Source organism: Lathyrus oleraceus, chromosome 5 (genome assembly GCF_024323335.1).
Source record: "Lathyrus oleraceus cultivar Zhongwan6 chromosome 5, CAAS_Psat_ZW6_1.0, whole genome shotgun sequence".
In the NCBI taxonomy this organism is placed as follows: Eukaryota; Viridiplantae; Streptophyta; class Magnoliopsida; order Fabales; family Fabaceae; genus Lathyrus; species Lathyrus oleraceus.
Window position 1 is genome coordinate 508,802,072 of NC_066583.1, and position 17,436 is coordinate 508,819,507.

At 38.5% G+C, this 17,436-nt stretch overlaps 1 protein-coding gene and 1 pseudogene across 1 annotated transcript; both read right to left on the minus strand.

Annotated features, from left to right (window-relative positions):
* Positions 1-1,203: 1,203 nt before the first annotated feature.
* Positions 1,204-2,131, minus strand: LOC127082909 (protein RADIALIS-like 3). Its single transcript, XM_051023134.1, has 2 exons — positions 1,549-2,131; positions 1,204-1,447 (listed from the first exon to the last, which is right to left on the minus strand). The coding sequence occupies exons 1-2, from the start codon at positions 1,797-1,799 to the stop codon at positions 1,423-1,425; spliced, it is 276 nt and encodes a 91-aa protein (XP_050879091.1). The 5' UTR covers positions 1,800-2,131; the 3' UTR covers positions 1,204-1,422.
* A 4,794-nt stretch (positions 2,132-6,925) lies between these two features.
* Positions 6,926-10,043, minus strand: LOC127081666 (RNA cytidine acetyltransferase 1-like; annotated as a pseudogene).
* Between the last annotated feature and the right edge of the window lie 7,393 nt (positions 10,044-17,436).

Sequence of the window (17,436 nt, forward strand, 5' to 3'; positions counted from 1 at the left end):
TTTCGTAAATGATATTTAATTACATCTGTTAATATATTGTTGTTGAAAAATAGTAAAAATCACATCTGTAAAATTATATCTAAGTTTTCACCTTAAAAAAAACCTCTATTTTGACTATGTTTTAAAAGATCAGAAGCATTTAGTTTTTTGGAGTTTGAATCAATAATTTATCTGATTAAAAAAAATTACTTTATGTTGGATTTGGTTTTAAATGAATGATTAAAAAACATGATTTAATCTTATTTTATATTATTTAATTTAGATTCATTTTTAAATATTTAAATTATAAAATATATTATTTTGACTAAATTATAGTTTTGGTCCCCCTATTTTATTTATTTCATAAAATTGATCCCCTTATTTTAAATTTAAACAGTTTTGGTCCCCCTATTTTAAATTTAAACAATTTTGATCATCTCTTATATTTTTGCATTCAAAATTAACGAAGTTTTTATTTTTTAAAAAATAAATTATTTATGAAACTTGACAATTCTTCTTATATAAACACATTGTTGAACTTTATAAATAAAAATATAAGTTAAAATATGAACATCTCATCAATTTTTATGAAAGAAATGTATGAGTCAGACTAAAACTGTTTAAATATAAAATAGAGGAATCAAAATTGTTTGAATTTAAAATAGGGAGATTAATTTTGTGAATCAGACGAAATTGAGGGATCAAAACTATAATTTAATATATTTTTTTAATAAATATTATAAAAATACTAAAAAGATTAGTTTGGAGTAATATATAACATGTAATATATTAAAATTAATTTGTTAAAACAAATAAAATTATAAAAATAAATAGATTAAATTCAGTTAATAGTTAATTTAAAAAAATTAGTGAATGAAAAATTAATGCAATATATCATATAAATAAAAAATAAATAAGTATTAAAATATATAATGGTTTGGTTCGGTTTGGATTTGTTAAAAAAATCAAGATAAAATCCAAGTGTTTCTACAAATGAAATTCAAGAGCATTTAATAGTATTAATTTTTTATTTATAATTTTTGAATTTTTTAGATGAAGTTTTGTTTTTATGTTTTAAATGGTTTGGATTTGAACTCCTAATTACCAGCATAAACTTGTAGGAACATCCCTACATAAAATGGTCACCTAAAATATATTATTTATTTTCCTCAACATATAAAACTAATGTTATAATTATAATAATGGACAAATATAGCACATAAAATTAAAACTTTATTAAGGATTGGAATGGAACAAAAACAGAACCGTTGATATTCCAACGACAAAATAGTGGGACAATGGAATCATGGGATATATGATTCTTATGACAAAGAGTTTCACTAAATGCTACATCACTGGCACTACATATATGAAACATCATTTTAAATATTAAAATTACATGACAATTAGAATTACAAATTCTTTATTGTTGACACCATTTGGTCACTGGAGCTTCATGTTTCTAAACCTGCAAGTGAAACCAAGAAGCAATAAAGAATGTTAAGATAATGAGAAGCTTTTAGCGTTTATGAAAAAGTTAAAAGAATGTATATATAGATAGTATATTACCTTTTCTCGTGATCGAAGGTAGCATTGTTGTTGTAATTTGGGAATGGAACTTGACCTGATTCAATGTGCCTAATATCCCTAACAAGAAGTTCATACTGTCTCTTAACATCTTCAGCAGTTTTTCCTCCACCAACAGCTTTAGCAACATTCGACCAACGATCAGGTGTGTCTTTATCAAACACAGCTAATGCCCTTTCAAATGCTTTGTTCTCCTTACCACTCCATGAACCAGATGCCGACATTGATGCCATTTCTTCTACTACAAACAAATTACTCCGACTTATCCTAAACACCAAACAGACTCTTAAGGTTTCGAGAGTTAACAAAAATATGAATGGTTTAGATAAGAAAAAGGTTATTCAAAATGTGGAAGATATATTTTGTGCAAGTAATGAAACTCAAGGAAGAGATGATTTTGAAATGTGTAAGCAAAGTTTGGTCCTTTATATAAGAAGAATGGGAGGGTAGAGCAAGTTGGAATGAAAATCTTTGGTGAAATGTAGAATTTGTATGATCTGTATTCTCAAGAACCACATAATAGAGGAGGACCAAAATGTTGAGGAGCAATATTGGAGAATCTTCAACAAGCTAAACAAAGATGGAAGTGAGTAAAATAAGTGAATATATGAATATATAGATAGGAATAAAACTACTCAAAAGTTTTTTAACTTTTGTTTTCTGCTTACTTTTCAATAAATTTTTTATAATTAAATATTCAAATAAAATATTTAAATATTTTGGATAACTTATAGAAATAAATTGAAAATAACTTATGAAAACATTTTATTTTTATAAGTTCTTTCATATTGAATTGTATGAATTACCAACTTGACGTATGCATCTTTGTCCGTCTTGTTCGCTTTGACCCATTTATATTGAGGTTAGTCTATATCCAAATTCTTACCCGACCCAATTGTCCTATGCCAGGAGGTATATTTGGCTCGAAAAGAGTCCGAATATACATAGTCCATAAAATATGAGGTCGAAATGAACGAAATACTTTTTAATGAGATACCGAAATATACATATTCAATGAGATTTGAAGAAATAATTTATAATTTTTTATATATAAATTGGTAGAAAGAATAAAATTTTATGATATCGAAAAATTCTTAAAATTAATAATAAAATTTAATACTAATAGAATTATAAATTTAATTTAATTTGTGTGATTAAAAAAACAAGATTATGTAAGATAAAATTATTAGTGAAAGATATATTTATATGATTTTGTAAATGTTATATATATATATATATATATATATATATATATATATATATATATATATATATATGAGTTTTAATGTTTAATAAAAATTAGGTCTCAATAATATTGATAAGAAATGAATAAATTATTTTTTATGATGATACTTCATCGTTATAATGATGTGGTTAAATAGGTTATTAGATGACAATCAACTATTTTGTTTTTGTATTTCTATATATTATAATAAATAATAATATTGTAAAATATAGAGGTCAAAATTTTTTAAATATTGTAAAATAGGTGGAAAAGCTCAATTTAAAAAAATTTCCCCCTTCGTCTCATAAAAAATATTATATATATATATATATATATATATATATATATAGTCAAATACGATTTTTTAAGAAAATAATTAGATATATTATTTTAATGATAAAATTAATATCACTTATTATTATATCTTTATTAATTATAATTAATAAAATAGTTAAATAAAATGATGTAGTTAATAAATAAATGATTAATTACTATACACTGTAGGTGAAAAAAGTTTTATACGGTCGATTTATTACTATCACCCATTTGCATTATTTTATAAATTTTTAAAATAAAAGTCAAACTTATTTCAATATCCAAAGTATATGATTAACTGGATGTGTAAAATTCTTTTACAATGTCAATATATTTCAATTAAATTCAATAAATAAATGTATAATAATAAAAAATAAAATATTTTATTGATATTAAAAAAACAATTATTTTATGATAGAGAAAAATAATATAAATTAAATACTTTTATGATATGAAGGGAGTAAGAAACTAAATGCTAACTTTGATAAAAATATAATATAGCAAAAATGCATTTATCTTTTAAAACAAAATGTATAAAACACTTTTATTCAGATGTTTATACTAGTTTCCAATAAGGCTTAAAATCACGTGGTTGAGCAAATAAACACAATTATAGTATAAAAATGTTTGTGGTTGAGATCCCAACAACATTATATACACGAGATGAGAGGCAGCCCTTATCAATCAAGTAGGTCAGCAAAATGCCTAACTTTATGTTATTCTTCTTTTGCTTTATCATTTACATGAAGGAGAGGCTCTTTCTGTGGTTCCAAAATTTCAATCCAATGAAACCCATTTCAGGACATCACTGCCTAATTGATTATGAGAATTTTTTATCTAAATAATCCATTTTTTTTAAATAAATACTTAAAACATCCCATATTTTCTACTATTTTCTAAAGTAACTTATTTTTTTTATAAAAAATTTTCAAAATAAAGGAGACGCCAATCCAATTGACACCTATGTACAACACATAAAATGAGACGTTAATCCAATTGACAATAGTATACAAATATATAGGAGAGAGTACATTCTCTCTCATACGCCAATTGGATTGACGCCTCCTCTTATGTATTGTATATATGCGTCAATTAAATTGACGCCTCATTTGTTTTGAGAATTTTTTTAATTTAAAAGTGGATTATTTTGAAAAATAGTTGAAAAATTGAGTTAGTTTAGATATTTATTTGAAAAAATGAATTATTTAAATTTACAAGTTTGATTAACAAAAGATTTTTAAAAATACAATGGCATAAGGCCAAAGTTTCTAATTGAAAATAAAGTCTAAGTTTAGAAATCACAAGTAAAGAAGATTTTTAAAAGGAGGGAAAGATTTGAAATTAAATAAATGGGGAAGAGATGAAGAGACTAATCCTAAGCAAAAATTAGAAGTTAAGGGTTGAAAAGATCTGACCAATGAGCTGCAATCCAATAGACAAGAATGTCATATAGAAACCCAAATTTCCCTTGGATTTTAGAATCAAGCAATACCAATACACAAATAGCAAGATGAAGAGCATGACATCAAATAAAGATAGCCACATCCAAGCTTAGCAATTCCATGATCTTCTTCACAAATTCCCATGTATCAGATAAACTCAAGGATATGCACTAGGCACAAGTTCAAAATAACAGCTTCAACAAGATCACGTAGCAGATGAACTCAAATGGATCTTCAATACTTGCTTCAGATGAAATATTCATTTCACAAGCACTTGGTTTCATGAAAGTTGGCATTGGCCAAGTCCTTTGTGTCGCAGCCCGAAAAATACGGTATGCGAAGAAACAACCGGCGAGAAAGAAATGACAGAAGAGTCGCCACCGTGCGTTATTTATCCCAAAGGAGGGAAAGGAAACGCTCGAAGTAAACCTGAAGAGAGGAAAGGAAAAGACAAGGTCTCGCAACCAAATCTTGGGTTCGGGAGTCGATTATGCGAAGGGAAGGTATTAGCACCCCTACGCATCCGTAGTACTCTACGGGATCCACTTTTGTTGTTCTTGTCTAAAGGGTGTATGTTTATCTAATGTACTATTTACTGAAAGAGAGGGTCAAAGAAAATGACTCGCACGGATGTCGCATCCACTGCATACGTATCTCATCTGGAATGAGAATCAGAGTCTTCGTAGCTCGGCTGCCTATGGGTTAAGGGTAAGTGTGCTCGCTAAGACGTCGCGTCTTATGCCTACGTATCTCATCGGGAATGAGAATCAGAGCAAAACGTAGTTCAACTAACTACGGGAACAAAGGTCTCGATTGCAACTAGGGCAAGAGAAAGGGAAGGTCTCGATCGCAACGAGGGCGAGAGAAAGGATCGCAACGAGGGCGAAAGCAAACAAGGATTAGTTGTTAGTCGTTAGTCAAACTCGGCAAGACATCGCATCTTGTGCCTACGTATCTCATCTGAACATGAGAATCAGAGTTGCCGTAGTTCGGATAACACGCACACAAACAAACACAGGCAAACGTGGAGCCTGACTGCCAATCACTGGACTTACATCAGCATCCGAACCAAAACACACACAAAGAGGCAAACGTGGAGCCCGACTGCCAATCACTGGACTTACATCAGCATCTGAACCAAACAAACTCACACTGGAACCCGAATGCCACTCGATGGACTTACATCAACTTCCGAGCACACAACAACACACACAAGGGGGGTTGAGACACAAAGGTTGAAGAAAAAAAGGGCGCCCGGAGAGATCTCGCACGATCTCCTGCCTACGTACCTCATCTGGTATGAGAATCAGGGCGACGTAGTTCCCCTACATAGGGGTTGCCATCTGAATATGGACTTAGAGAAGGAGGACACCAGTTGTGTCAAAGGAGAGTGGGCAATGTGTTCACGTCCTAGCAGTAGGTGTCGCAGCTCGCTGAATCGAGTCTTAGGCAGTTACCTCTTTGCAATAAAATGGACTACATGCCACAAGATCGGAGACGCTCGGAAAGGTCTAGAAGTGGGGGAAGCTCTGCCCTATAGTTGTCATGCAATGTGTACTTAGGTGTTTAGGATTTACAAATGGGAATATCTACCTAATGTTAGCATGCAAAGAAATATGGGAATTCTACCTATGTTATCATACAAAAGGATATGGGAATCCTACCTATGTTATCATACAAAGGGTTCTATCTAATGGGTGCTACCTAATCGGAACAAGAATCGACGAATGGAGCAAGGAGAAGTGTTAGGGATGAGGGTAGATGGCGATGCATGAAGCAATCGACTTACAAGGTTGATGGCGATGCATAAAGCAATCGGCTTACAAGGTTGATGGCGATGCATGAAGCAATCGACTTACAAAAGGGGTGGATGAATACGTGCTGGTTCTGTTAGGTTTTGAGAAATGATTACTCGACGTTGGATCGAGGTTTTGATCTTGTTTTGAAATGGTTATCGAATGTTCATTTTAATTCTTGTATTAACAGGTGAATAAAGGATTAAAGTGTAAATTTTATACATTTCATGGGAGAGGGGTACATTTGTTACGAATGGGGGTTGTTCATGGCAATCAAACAATAATAATACATGCCTCATACACCATACAAGTAGGCAACAGTCAATCAGACAATAAGATATTTAAACAAGTATATAATCAAATCAAATAATCAAAGAATGAAATAATGAAACAATAAACAATGTATGAGTGTAAGTGCAAGGGAACCGGCTCATTGTAAGAAAGCCCAAGAGTAAGCTATGTGAGGTTGATGGCGATGCTTAAAAAGCAATCGACTTACAAGGGTGAAAAAAAATGGGCTCGATATTAAATCGAGAAAGTATGATTTTTATAGTTTTTAAAAAATGGTTTTTGAACTAAATTCAAATACAATAACTACGCATTATTAACACATGAAATTATAATAAGCATAAAAAGAGATATTAACAAAATACTAAAAGGATAACAAAATGCTAAAGGAAAATAAAATCAAAAGCAAAAGGTGTCACCCATGAGTATCGAACCCTCTCCATTTAATATTATGAAACTAACCTCTTTCCACTAGACCACTCAACAATATTTGTTATTAAGATACTACCCAAAATATATGAACTGGACTAACAAACAAAATAAATAAAAAAAAACAAAACAAACATTTTTATGTTTTTTATTATCTCTGTTAAAAAGCAAATTAAGTTAAATAAAACAAAAAGAATGAATTAAAAAAGGAAAACAGAAAAAAAAGAAAAAAATGGAAACGGGGAAAAGAACACAGAGGTTCGTCTTCCCCATCGCCCTCGCCTTCCTCAACCTTTGCTCACCTCTCGCAACCTCTCATTCGCTCGCGGAATCGCTATCCCTCCACCTTACCCAACCGTCTCTCAAACACGTCCAACCCTCTCTCTCTCTCAAACTTGCTCAAACGAAAACAAACTCCCTCTGCTCTCAAAATCGCTCGCATCTATCTCTCAAACCTCTCTCTCATCACGACCTCACCGAATCCCTCTCAAACAATCAAGAAAAACAAAGACTGTTACAAAACAGGAAGCTCACCCTCGGACCTTTGATGAAGATGACAGCTCAGGTGACGATCGAAACTTTCTTTCGCCTCTTCAAGTGCTGGTTTGTTCTTCCTTTAGGATTAGGTTTTCTCTTCTTTGAAATCTCTTCGCCTCCTGGTCTTCTGTGAATAGTGGCCGCCTCTAACCTTTAGAAATTAGGGTTTTCTCTGCTTCAGATTTTTGCCTCTAGGTCCCTGTTGCTTACTGATTCATTCTCCTTTTATATTCTGTGAATTAGGGTTTCCAATGGGGTCCTTGCTGTTCAAAAGGAGTGTTTCTGCAAAGCACTTTGGATGCTCAGACACATAATTACCCTATCCATGTTAGATTCAAGAAAAGGTATCCTTCACAAACTTTCTTCTCTGCTTTGACCTCATACCAATTTGGGATGTTTTTTTGGACTTTGCCCTCTGACTGTTGGTTAAATGGTTTTGCACTTTAGGTTTTGCAAATTGACTGATTAATGTGTCCTTTTTTACCGCAGTAAAAAATGGTGAGCTTGGTTGGATGCATCCTCGTTCATGCTTGGTAGGTTTGAGTTGCAAGGTAACAAATATGGTTCAACAGATTTTCGGGATGGTAAGCCAACATATCTCATGGCTTGGTACATAGCCATTCCATAGCAGCAACAGATGTGGTACCAGTAGGTGTTTGTAGTATTTCTTCATAACCTTAATAAATAGAGACAATATTTGTTGTCTTTCCAGCTTCATTTGTCCCTCAATGTGGGAAATGTTCTGATTCTGCAGACCTGTGCAGAGTAACACACAAGCTTGAGCATGTGATAATGTAACTGGAATCTTTTCTTGGAAATGCAGGTGCGACAGTGTAGGAACTAAATCTAAAATCAGGTGAAAGTTAGCAAGATTGTCAACATCATTCTCAGAGATAGGCGTAAGTTGTCCTTCATAATAACGTGTTAACAGCTCAACCATAACCAAGCCTCATTGCATTAGGGTGTGTAGCAATGCGTACAATGCGAGCGCCAGAGAGTGAAGGAAAAGTTGTATCTCGGAATTGCCCACAGAATTTCCATGGTATTTGATCCCCAAAAGGTTGATGACCATGGCTCAAACTTTGGATGGCTGACTGACGAGATATCTGCCCCTCAAGGCTAACCTGGATGACACACAAAATATCAGGAAGTTGATTCTTTGATTCATCCACAGGCCCAAGTAGCACAAACAAGTGATGTGCCGGAGCATCTGCCATCAATTGTAGATCATTTGGAGAATTCTTGTAATGTGATGCAACATATAAGGCCATCATTCGCTGCAAAAACAATTCACTGTCCTTGTGATAGGAAAAAAAAAAGAGTATCCCGATTAACATAGTATAGATCACACTCATTGGCTGGAGGTAACCTGCTAATACTAGGTATGGCGTTTGAAACATCTAAGCAAAGTAATGTGTTAAGCCAGCTTTCAATGGGATCCCCAGAAGCATATCTGGTGGATTCACTCAGTTCTATTTTCTTGAACAGGCGACCAGTGCCCTCTGTGCTCTTGGAAGACACGTGGCTTTGCTCTCGCAGTTGCTGTACAAGTTTTAGTGACAAAGATCGTCCAGTTCCTTCATAACCATTAACAGTAGAAGACAGGAAGACCATGTATGGGCCAAGTAAAGACTTCACCATTGGCAGCGGAATAGCAGCTGCTTCATCAACAACCAATAACTCAACTTGTGAAAGCTTTTCATGTTCGTGTGGCAGTATATACTGAATGGTCTGCCTGTGGTGCTGCTATGCCGACACGAATTGGCGGCTGACTTCAACTTTTACCTCACCGTTCCGCTTCTGTTTCGATAGGTAATGACCGTAACCTTCAGCTCATGCACCGTAAATCTTACTTGGCTGTTTTCCTGCTATTGATGTAGATTGATAATTGGCCATAGTTCGACTCCGGCATGTTTTCATTTTTCACTTAACCTGCGTTTTGTTGTGTGCATTATTGTAGGAGCAGCTGTTGGTTTTTTTTGGACTTTGTAGGCTGCATCACGCCGTTAGAAGGTATCCTGCAGGTTCTAGAACGAGCTCGCAACGGTCTGTAGAAATAAATGCAGGGAAAAACCGGGCAAGCATCATGGCAAAAGGGATACGTATTTTCCAGTTTGGAGCTTATTCGTGCCATTTGTCTTGATTGGATTAGAAACCTGAATGTTATATGTAACCTTTCTTTTCATTGCATGTTTAAATTGCTCTTCTTGTGATTTTGCTGTACCTTACATCAGTTCCTGATATAATGGAGTAATATTGAAACAATTATGCACTTCCCTTGTAATAGTCTGTAGCTGGATATGGTTGCCGTACCATACTTAACTTAAAAAATGTTGTGTTGAGATTTTCTTTGTAAACCAAAACGGCAGAGCTAATTCTGTTTGCTGTCATAGCAGGATGTGACATGATTGTGGCAGCAGCATTGGCTAGACCATCTGCATCCATGGATTTGTTGCATAAGGTTTTTATTGCATCCAAAGGGGCATGAGCAAAGGATAATGGTTGAACTGTTAGGGGCTCCTTGGTCCATGGTTAGGGGGCAGGCCAGTGGCGAATGGTTAACGGTTCAAAAGCTACAAAGTCAAGGTGCACCACATGTGTTATTTGTGATGGAAGCTACCAAGAACGAACATAAATAAACATGAGGGTTGGATAACACATTGAAGAAAAAAGGCCAGGCCAAGTTGGGTGGGCAAGAGCAAGTGAGGGTTGACTTTGGTCAAAGTTGACCAAAAAGTCAACCGTTGACCAAAGCCAACAATTGGTCAAAAATGCATTTTTTTGTATTTTCTTTGTAAATGGAATTCAATGGACTATTATGGGTGAATTTTTGGGTTTAATGAAATTGGGTTGACTTTGGTCAAAGTTGACCAAATTTTGTATTATTTTTTTTGTATGGAATCAAATGTAATGGTTTAAAATGGATAAAATAGATTGAAATGGTTTGAAAATTATTGGGAATTGGTTTCACAATTGGTTTAATCATGACTTGAATATTTGACCCTTTTTTTTTGAAAAGAAAAATAACTTGACTGATAATGTGTATGAACAAAACCATGAAATGAGACCATAAGGTTAGGGTTTTGGCATAGTATCCATGAACCAATAACATGACTAGAAAGTGGCTTGAAACACAAGGAAACCGGTTGTTCAGATGACCCAGACCATAGACATATTAACAATCTCAAGAACAAACACCATGACTTTTGGACCAAGACCAATTCTCACATAAAAACCAGAGTAAGGTTAGGCCAAGCATGCCAAACAAACATAAAAATTCAGGATCAAAATCGGGGTATGACAGCTGCCCCTATTTAAGCGTCTTCAACTAGAGAAAATGAAGCAGGACGTTCTTCATATGATCATAGTGGGAGATGATTAAATACTAAGAAGACCTGAATTTTGATCCTGAATCCCTATGAAATAATTAACCATGCCTGTCAGAAACGGCAAAGAAGCAATCTCAAAAGAAGAATCTTGCTGGTATGGTGAAAATCGGCCTGAGTACCGAAACAACAAGTTGACCTGGATACCAAAATAAATGGTAACACAGGAATACCCATGGCCTGAACGCCGCACTAAGCATCGGAATATGAGAGTATCAATGTTGGTCTGATCACCGGAAATCTGGTCTGAACACCACTTCGATCTGGAAATCGGAAAACTGGCCTGAATGCCACAAGTACTTCGACTTGATCGTCGGAAACTTCTTCGATCTGAATGTCGAAGACTGGCCTGAACGCCACTTCGGTCTGGATACCGGGAAAACTGGCCTGAATGCCACCTCGGTCTGGATACCGGGAACCCCTTCGATCTGAAAATCGGGAAAGACTAGCTTGAATGCCACTTCGGTCTGGATACCGGGAAAACTGGCCTGAATGCCACTTCGGTCTGAATACCACCTCGGTCTGAATACCGGAAAACTGGTCTGAATACCATAAGTTCTTCGTCCTGATTGTTGAGAACTTCTTCGATCTGGAAATCGGAAACTGGCCTGAATGCCACTTCGGTCTGGATACCGGGAAAACTAGTCTGAATACCATAAGTTCTTCGTCCTGATTGTTGAGAACTTCTTCGATCTGGATGTCGGAGACTGGCCTGAACGCCACTTCGGTCTGGATACCGAGAAAACTGGCCTGAATGCCACCTCGGTCTGGATATCGGGAACCCCTTCGATCTGAAAATCGGGAAAGACTGGCTTGAATGCCACTTCGGTCTGGATACCGGGAAAACTGGCCTGAATGCCACTTCGGTCTGAATACCACCTCGGTCTGAATACCGGAAAACTGGTCTGAATACCATAAGTTCTTCGTCCTGATTGTTGAGAACTTCTTCGATCTGGAAATCGGAAACTGGCCTGAATGCCACTTCGGTCTGGATACCGGGAAAACTGGTCTGAATACCATAAGTTCTTCGTCCTGATTGTTGAGAACTTCTTCGATCTGGAAATCGGAAACTGGCCTGAATGCCACTTCGGTCTGGATACCGGGAACTGGCCTGAATACCACTTCGGTCTGGATACCGGGAACCCCTTCGATCTGAAAATCGGGAAAGACTGGCTTGAATGCCACTTCGGTCTGGATACCGGGAAAACTGGGCTGAATGCCACTTCGGTCTGAATACCACCTCGGTCTGAATACCAGAAAACTGGTCTGAATACCATAAGTTCTTCGTCCTGATTGTTGAGAACTTCTTCGATCTGGAAATCGGAAACTGGCCTGAATGCCACTTCGGTCTGGATACCGGGAAAACTGGTCTGAATACCATAAGTTCTTCGTCCTGATTGTTGAGAACTTCTTCGATCTGGATGTCGGAGACTGGCCTGAACGCCACTTCGGTCTGGATACCGGGAAAACTGGCCTGAATGCCACCTCGGTCTGGATACCGGGAACCCCTTCGATCTGAAAATCGGGAAAGACTGGCTTGAATGCCACTTCGGTCTGGATACCGGGAAAACTGGCCTGAATGCCACTTCGGTCTGAATACCACCTCGGTCTGAATACCGGAAAACTGGTCTGAATACCATAAGTTCTTCGTCCTGATTGTTGAGAACTTCTTCGATCTGGAAATCGGAAACTGGCCTGAATGCCACTTCGGTCTGGATACCGGGAAAACTGGTCTGAATACCATAAGTTCTTCGTCCTGATTGTTGAGAACTTCTTCGATCTGGAAATCGGAAACTGGCCTGAATGCCACTTCGGTCTGGATACCGGGAACTGGCCTGAATACCACTTCGGTCTGGATACCGGAAAAAACTTCATGTCTATCAGCATCGGCGAAGATAACAAAACAGTGATACGTGAGCTGGCACGCATGCCAAAGACCTATGCTGGGGATAACAATCGAAAGATTGACCAAAGAGTGCATGAGATATATTATCTATAGCCGTCAAAACGTAGATAATACACTCGCATGGAAGATTATCCATAACCGGGTTGCAGGTTGTTAAATGGATAAACGACCGAAAAGAAAGGCAACGGGGTACCAGACTAGGTATGAATAAGATGACCAATCAAAAGAGGATAAAGTTGCTTACTCGGAGCAAGTATCCAAAAAGAAGGGGAAGACCCAATGGGGGACAATACTGCTTGATCAAGGCAAGTATCCAGAGGGGACAAGACTATCAATACCACAAAGAGGGGATTACATCTACCGGTTAGTAGGCAGAAAACCACGGAAAAGTAACCAGTCATCGATAGGATGAGCACACAGGGTTAACTCCACCAAGGGGATGAAAGTGGGATTTTACAGCTACCAGTTAATAGGTAGAAAACCACAAAGATAGGACTTACAACTACCGGTTAGTAGGTAGAAGCCAAAAACAGCATGAACCACAAAGGCTACCTCTGCTAGGGGGTGAAAGTGGGATTTTACAACTACCAGCTTGTAGGTAGAAAACCACAAAGATAAGACTTACAACTACCGGTTCGTTGGTAGAAGCCAAAAAATTCCGCTGAGGATGAGATGAATGAGTGCCGGTTAGTGAGCGACTATTCATTTATGCCCCAGGGAAGCACGGGAGACAGCCAACAGGAAGCCAATTTAGGATCGATCCAAAAAGGCAAACTGAATCAAGACTCATCCTAATGAGGAAAGAACTCAATAGGGAAAACCCATCCCATTATGGAGGGAACGGAAGCAACCGTCATCCACGAGGATGTATCTCGGTGGGGAGCGCAGAAGGAATTGTGGACATTTTCTGCCTAAGGGGTCGACTCTATATGGAGAGATCAGACACGCCCACATATGCTAGGGGAATTGAACCAAGCTTGCAAAATGATGCCAACTTCGGGGAGTAACACTGCTGGGGATACCCACTTAACTAAGGAGTCACTTGTTGGGAAAACACCAACTTCTCAACCATGCTGATGAACCCAATTCTGAAGCCGATCCAATGGCGCGATGCTAAACTCTTTCCAACAACCCAATCTCGGCTGGTCACCACGGTCTAGGGCTAATGGACATGTTTGCAATGTTGATGCATGAGTTTTTTTTGTTTTACACAATGCCCCATGATCATGGAAATGCTATGCACTAATGATGCAATATGCTATGCTTATCTAAATGATGAATGCATAAACACACGTCTCCTCCAGAGACAACACCGGGGAACTCCAGGAACTGTGCTGAGGATCTTATAATCACGTCAACTTCCACCCTGCTGGGGAAAGACAAACCTTGCTGAGGATGCATTCCATCGAACCCGAACTGCTTGGAGATTACCCTGCTAGGGGAGGCAACCCATTCTTATCTCTATTGGGGATGATTTTCTCCGAACCCGATCCGCTTGGGGACCTCGCTGAGGGAGAACCATCAACACAAACCCTACTGGGAAGGCAGTAACCTTTAGGCTCGCTGAGGAGACACTGATCTCAAATCTGTTAGGGAGGTAACCCTCTCACACCCACTGGGGAAATACAGCTTATTGGACACGGAACACCTGTCGAGTCGCCGAACAGCGGCATCCATCGTCCACCCACAGTGTCGGCTTTCCTCTTTTGAGAACACCCAGACTCACCTAGACTCCTCTGATTCATCCCACGAAGATCGAATTCCTGGGATTCATACAAACTTTCCAGTCCTTAGACTTTGAAGAGTCTTCTTGATTAACTTTCCAGGACTGTCGTCGTAATCCTTCACTGTCTTTTCACCGTTCAACTATCTCTTGCCCCTGATCAGGCTCTGCAGCAGAGATCGTTAGATAAAAGCGTGCCCCAGGTATGCCCCAGGTGTTCCGATATTTCAACGCCTAAGTCACTCAAACTTCCGAATAAGATTTCCAGATTTCAACCTCATAAGCATGCATCGGAAGGGACCTCTAAGTTTCAAAATGCAACTATTCTTATCAAAACGAATGGATGTTTTCGTAATCAAAACGGTAATGAAAACAAAAACAAAATTATCTAACTGAACACGCATTTTATTGACTGGAATAAAAGATGGCTCACAACCGAGCAACACACAGGAAGCAAACCCTGGAAAGAGGTGATTGCACATAAAAGGAAAAAATCTATCCTAATGGCAACGTGAAACTGTGATCTCATCGGGTTCCAACTCAGTTACACCTCATATGTCCTCAAGACTTTCCGCACTTTCTGTCTTCTGAACAAGATGCTTCCGATCGGTCTCTGTCGGAGATTATCCAAGTCATCATGAGCACAAACGATCATGCTAGACGCAGTTGTTCGTTTCAATCCCTCTTTTGGCTGGACCGTCCTTTCGGATTTTCGATCCGCCGGGATACCCTTTTTTGCCCAAGTCGCCCTTGTGGGGTTTTCGACTTGCCGGGTGTACAGTTTTTTTTCTTTTTATTATCCCTAACTTTTGCCCGAACCTTTTCTCTTTTTTCTTGGTTCGCCGGGATGCCCTTTTTTGCCTGGACTCTTTTATTCTTTTTGTCCAGCGGGTCTCTTTTTCACGAAGTATCTTTTAACTGCGTCCGCATTCACAGGGGATGGAAAATCCTCATCATCCGTGGTCGTCAGCAACAAGGCTCTGTCAGAGAAAACCCCTTTTTGACCACGAACGGACATTCATAATTGTTTATCCACTTGCCCCACGATCGTCTTGAGGAGGAAGGATCCTTTTCAACACCACATCTCTTCCATGCTACCCACGAGGTTGCACTTCTCGGTCAACAACACGCTTCATTTACTGGGTACAACTGCCCCATGACAAGTAACTGTCAGCCTCTTTTCTCGATCAGGCTCAATGCGTTATACCGAGTCCTCATCCACTCGCCCTTTTCTAACTTCTCATCCATCCGGACTCTTCACAATGAAATCTAGCCTCCAGCAGGCAATACCACTTCCATCCCATACCGCATGAGGAAGGCGTTGCCCCAGTAGATGCACGTACCAAAGTACGACACTCAGGATACCAACTTCGTACTCATCCACTATCATTGGTGCGTTCACATGTTATCGGGGAAGCACTAGCTCACTCTCTTTAAACTCTCCCCATCAGACATCAAAACCCGTTCGGATTCGGGGTCAGGCCCCTCCTCCGGGATCGGTCACTCTCAATCTTTCGATTCGAGTACCTCGAGATGCCCTCATCAGGGACTTCAGACTTCCTTGGTTGACAATCATCAGTGGGCTGTTGGGCGAGATAACCATACAATACCCTCCTCTTGGTTGCTTTCCCGGAGGTATACTGAATATCGTATTCAGTCGACATCACTTGCCCTCTCACAACCCGTCCGTTCGATGCTAGCTCCTCAAGCACATACTTGATCAGATCCATTTTGGACATCCACAAAGTGGTATGAACCAGCATACACTGTCTCAATCGGCGAGCAGCCTATGCCAAAGTACATCAAGTTTTCTCGAGCAGTGAGTGTATTGTTTCACAGTCGATAAACTTTTTGCTTAGGTAAATTGCGTGCTCTTTTCGACAAGACTAGTCATACTGACTCAATACGCACCTCATAGACCCCTTAAGGGCTGTCAGGTACCAGATTAGCAGTCGTTTCTTCCCCGGAAGGTATCAGAATCAAAGGTTCCCGCTACTCCTTTTTTTTCTTTCCATGCCCCTTGGCCGTCCTCATTCCACCTGACCATCTGATTTCTTTCTTTTTTGTTTATTTTTGGTTCAGGCGTTTCTAGTACCCTTTTTTTTTAGCAGGATCGACCTCGACTCCTCTTTCGTTTGCAACATGCCTCGGCAGCTTGCTGGACAGCACTCCATAAGTGCGCTAATTCGAACTCAACAGTATGAGTTATCTCTATCTGTCAAACAACTTGATCCACCGGATGCCCCTCCTCTGCTTGGGACTTTGCCATCATGTCATCAACATGGCATTTGCTTTCACGATGAATCATATCACGAAACAAAGTCACCCTAGACTTCTGATACTTGGCACCGGCCTTCTCGATACTGAGCGACATCACCTTATAACCAGAAGGTGCCCCTTGTGTGATGGACATGGTTTACGTCATATCATCTGGCAACAGTTCAATCTGGTCTCGGCCAAGAAGCCATCCATGAAGATAAACTGAGCATTATAATCAATCCAATACCTCGTTGTGACGTACCGGGAATTCATCTTTCAAATTAACTCAGCTCACATCTCGACAGTCCACACACATTCTCATCTTTCAGCACCGGTTTCCGCTTCCCTGGAGGACAGTCTTCTCTCCATGGTAACTCGTGCCTCCACAACATTGGTATCTTACCTTGGTGTATCTAGATACAACCGGGCGCACATATACCATCCTGTTCTTGACTTGCCTCTGAAGCGGCCTCAATATTCGCTTTCTGACCTCGGCGGTGCTTGGAGCGACAATTCTGAGCACTCCTCATGCGGTTGAATCACCTTCTCCTCTGGTTTCAACGA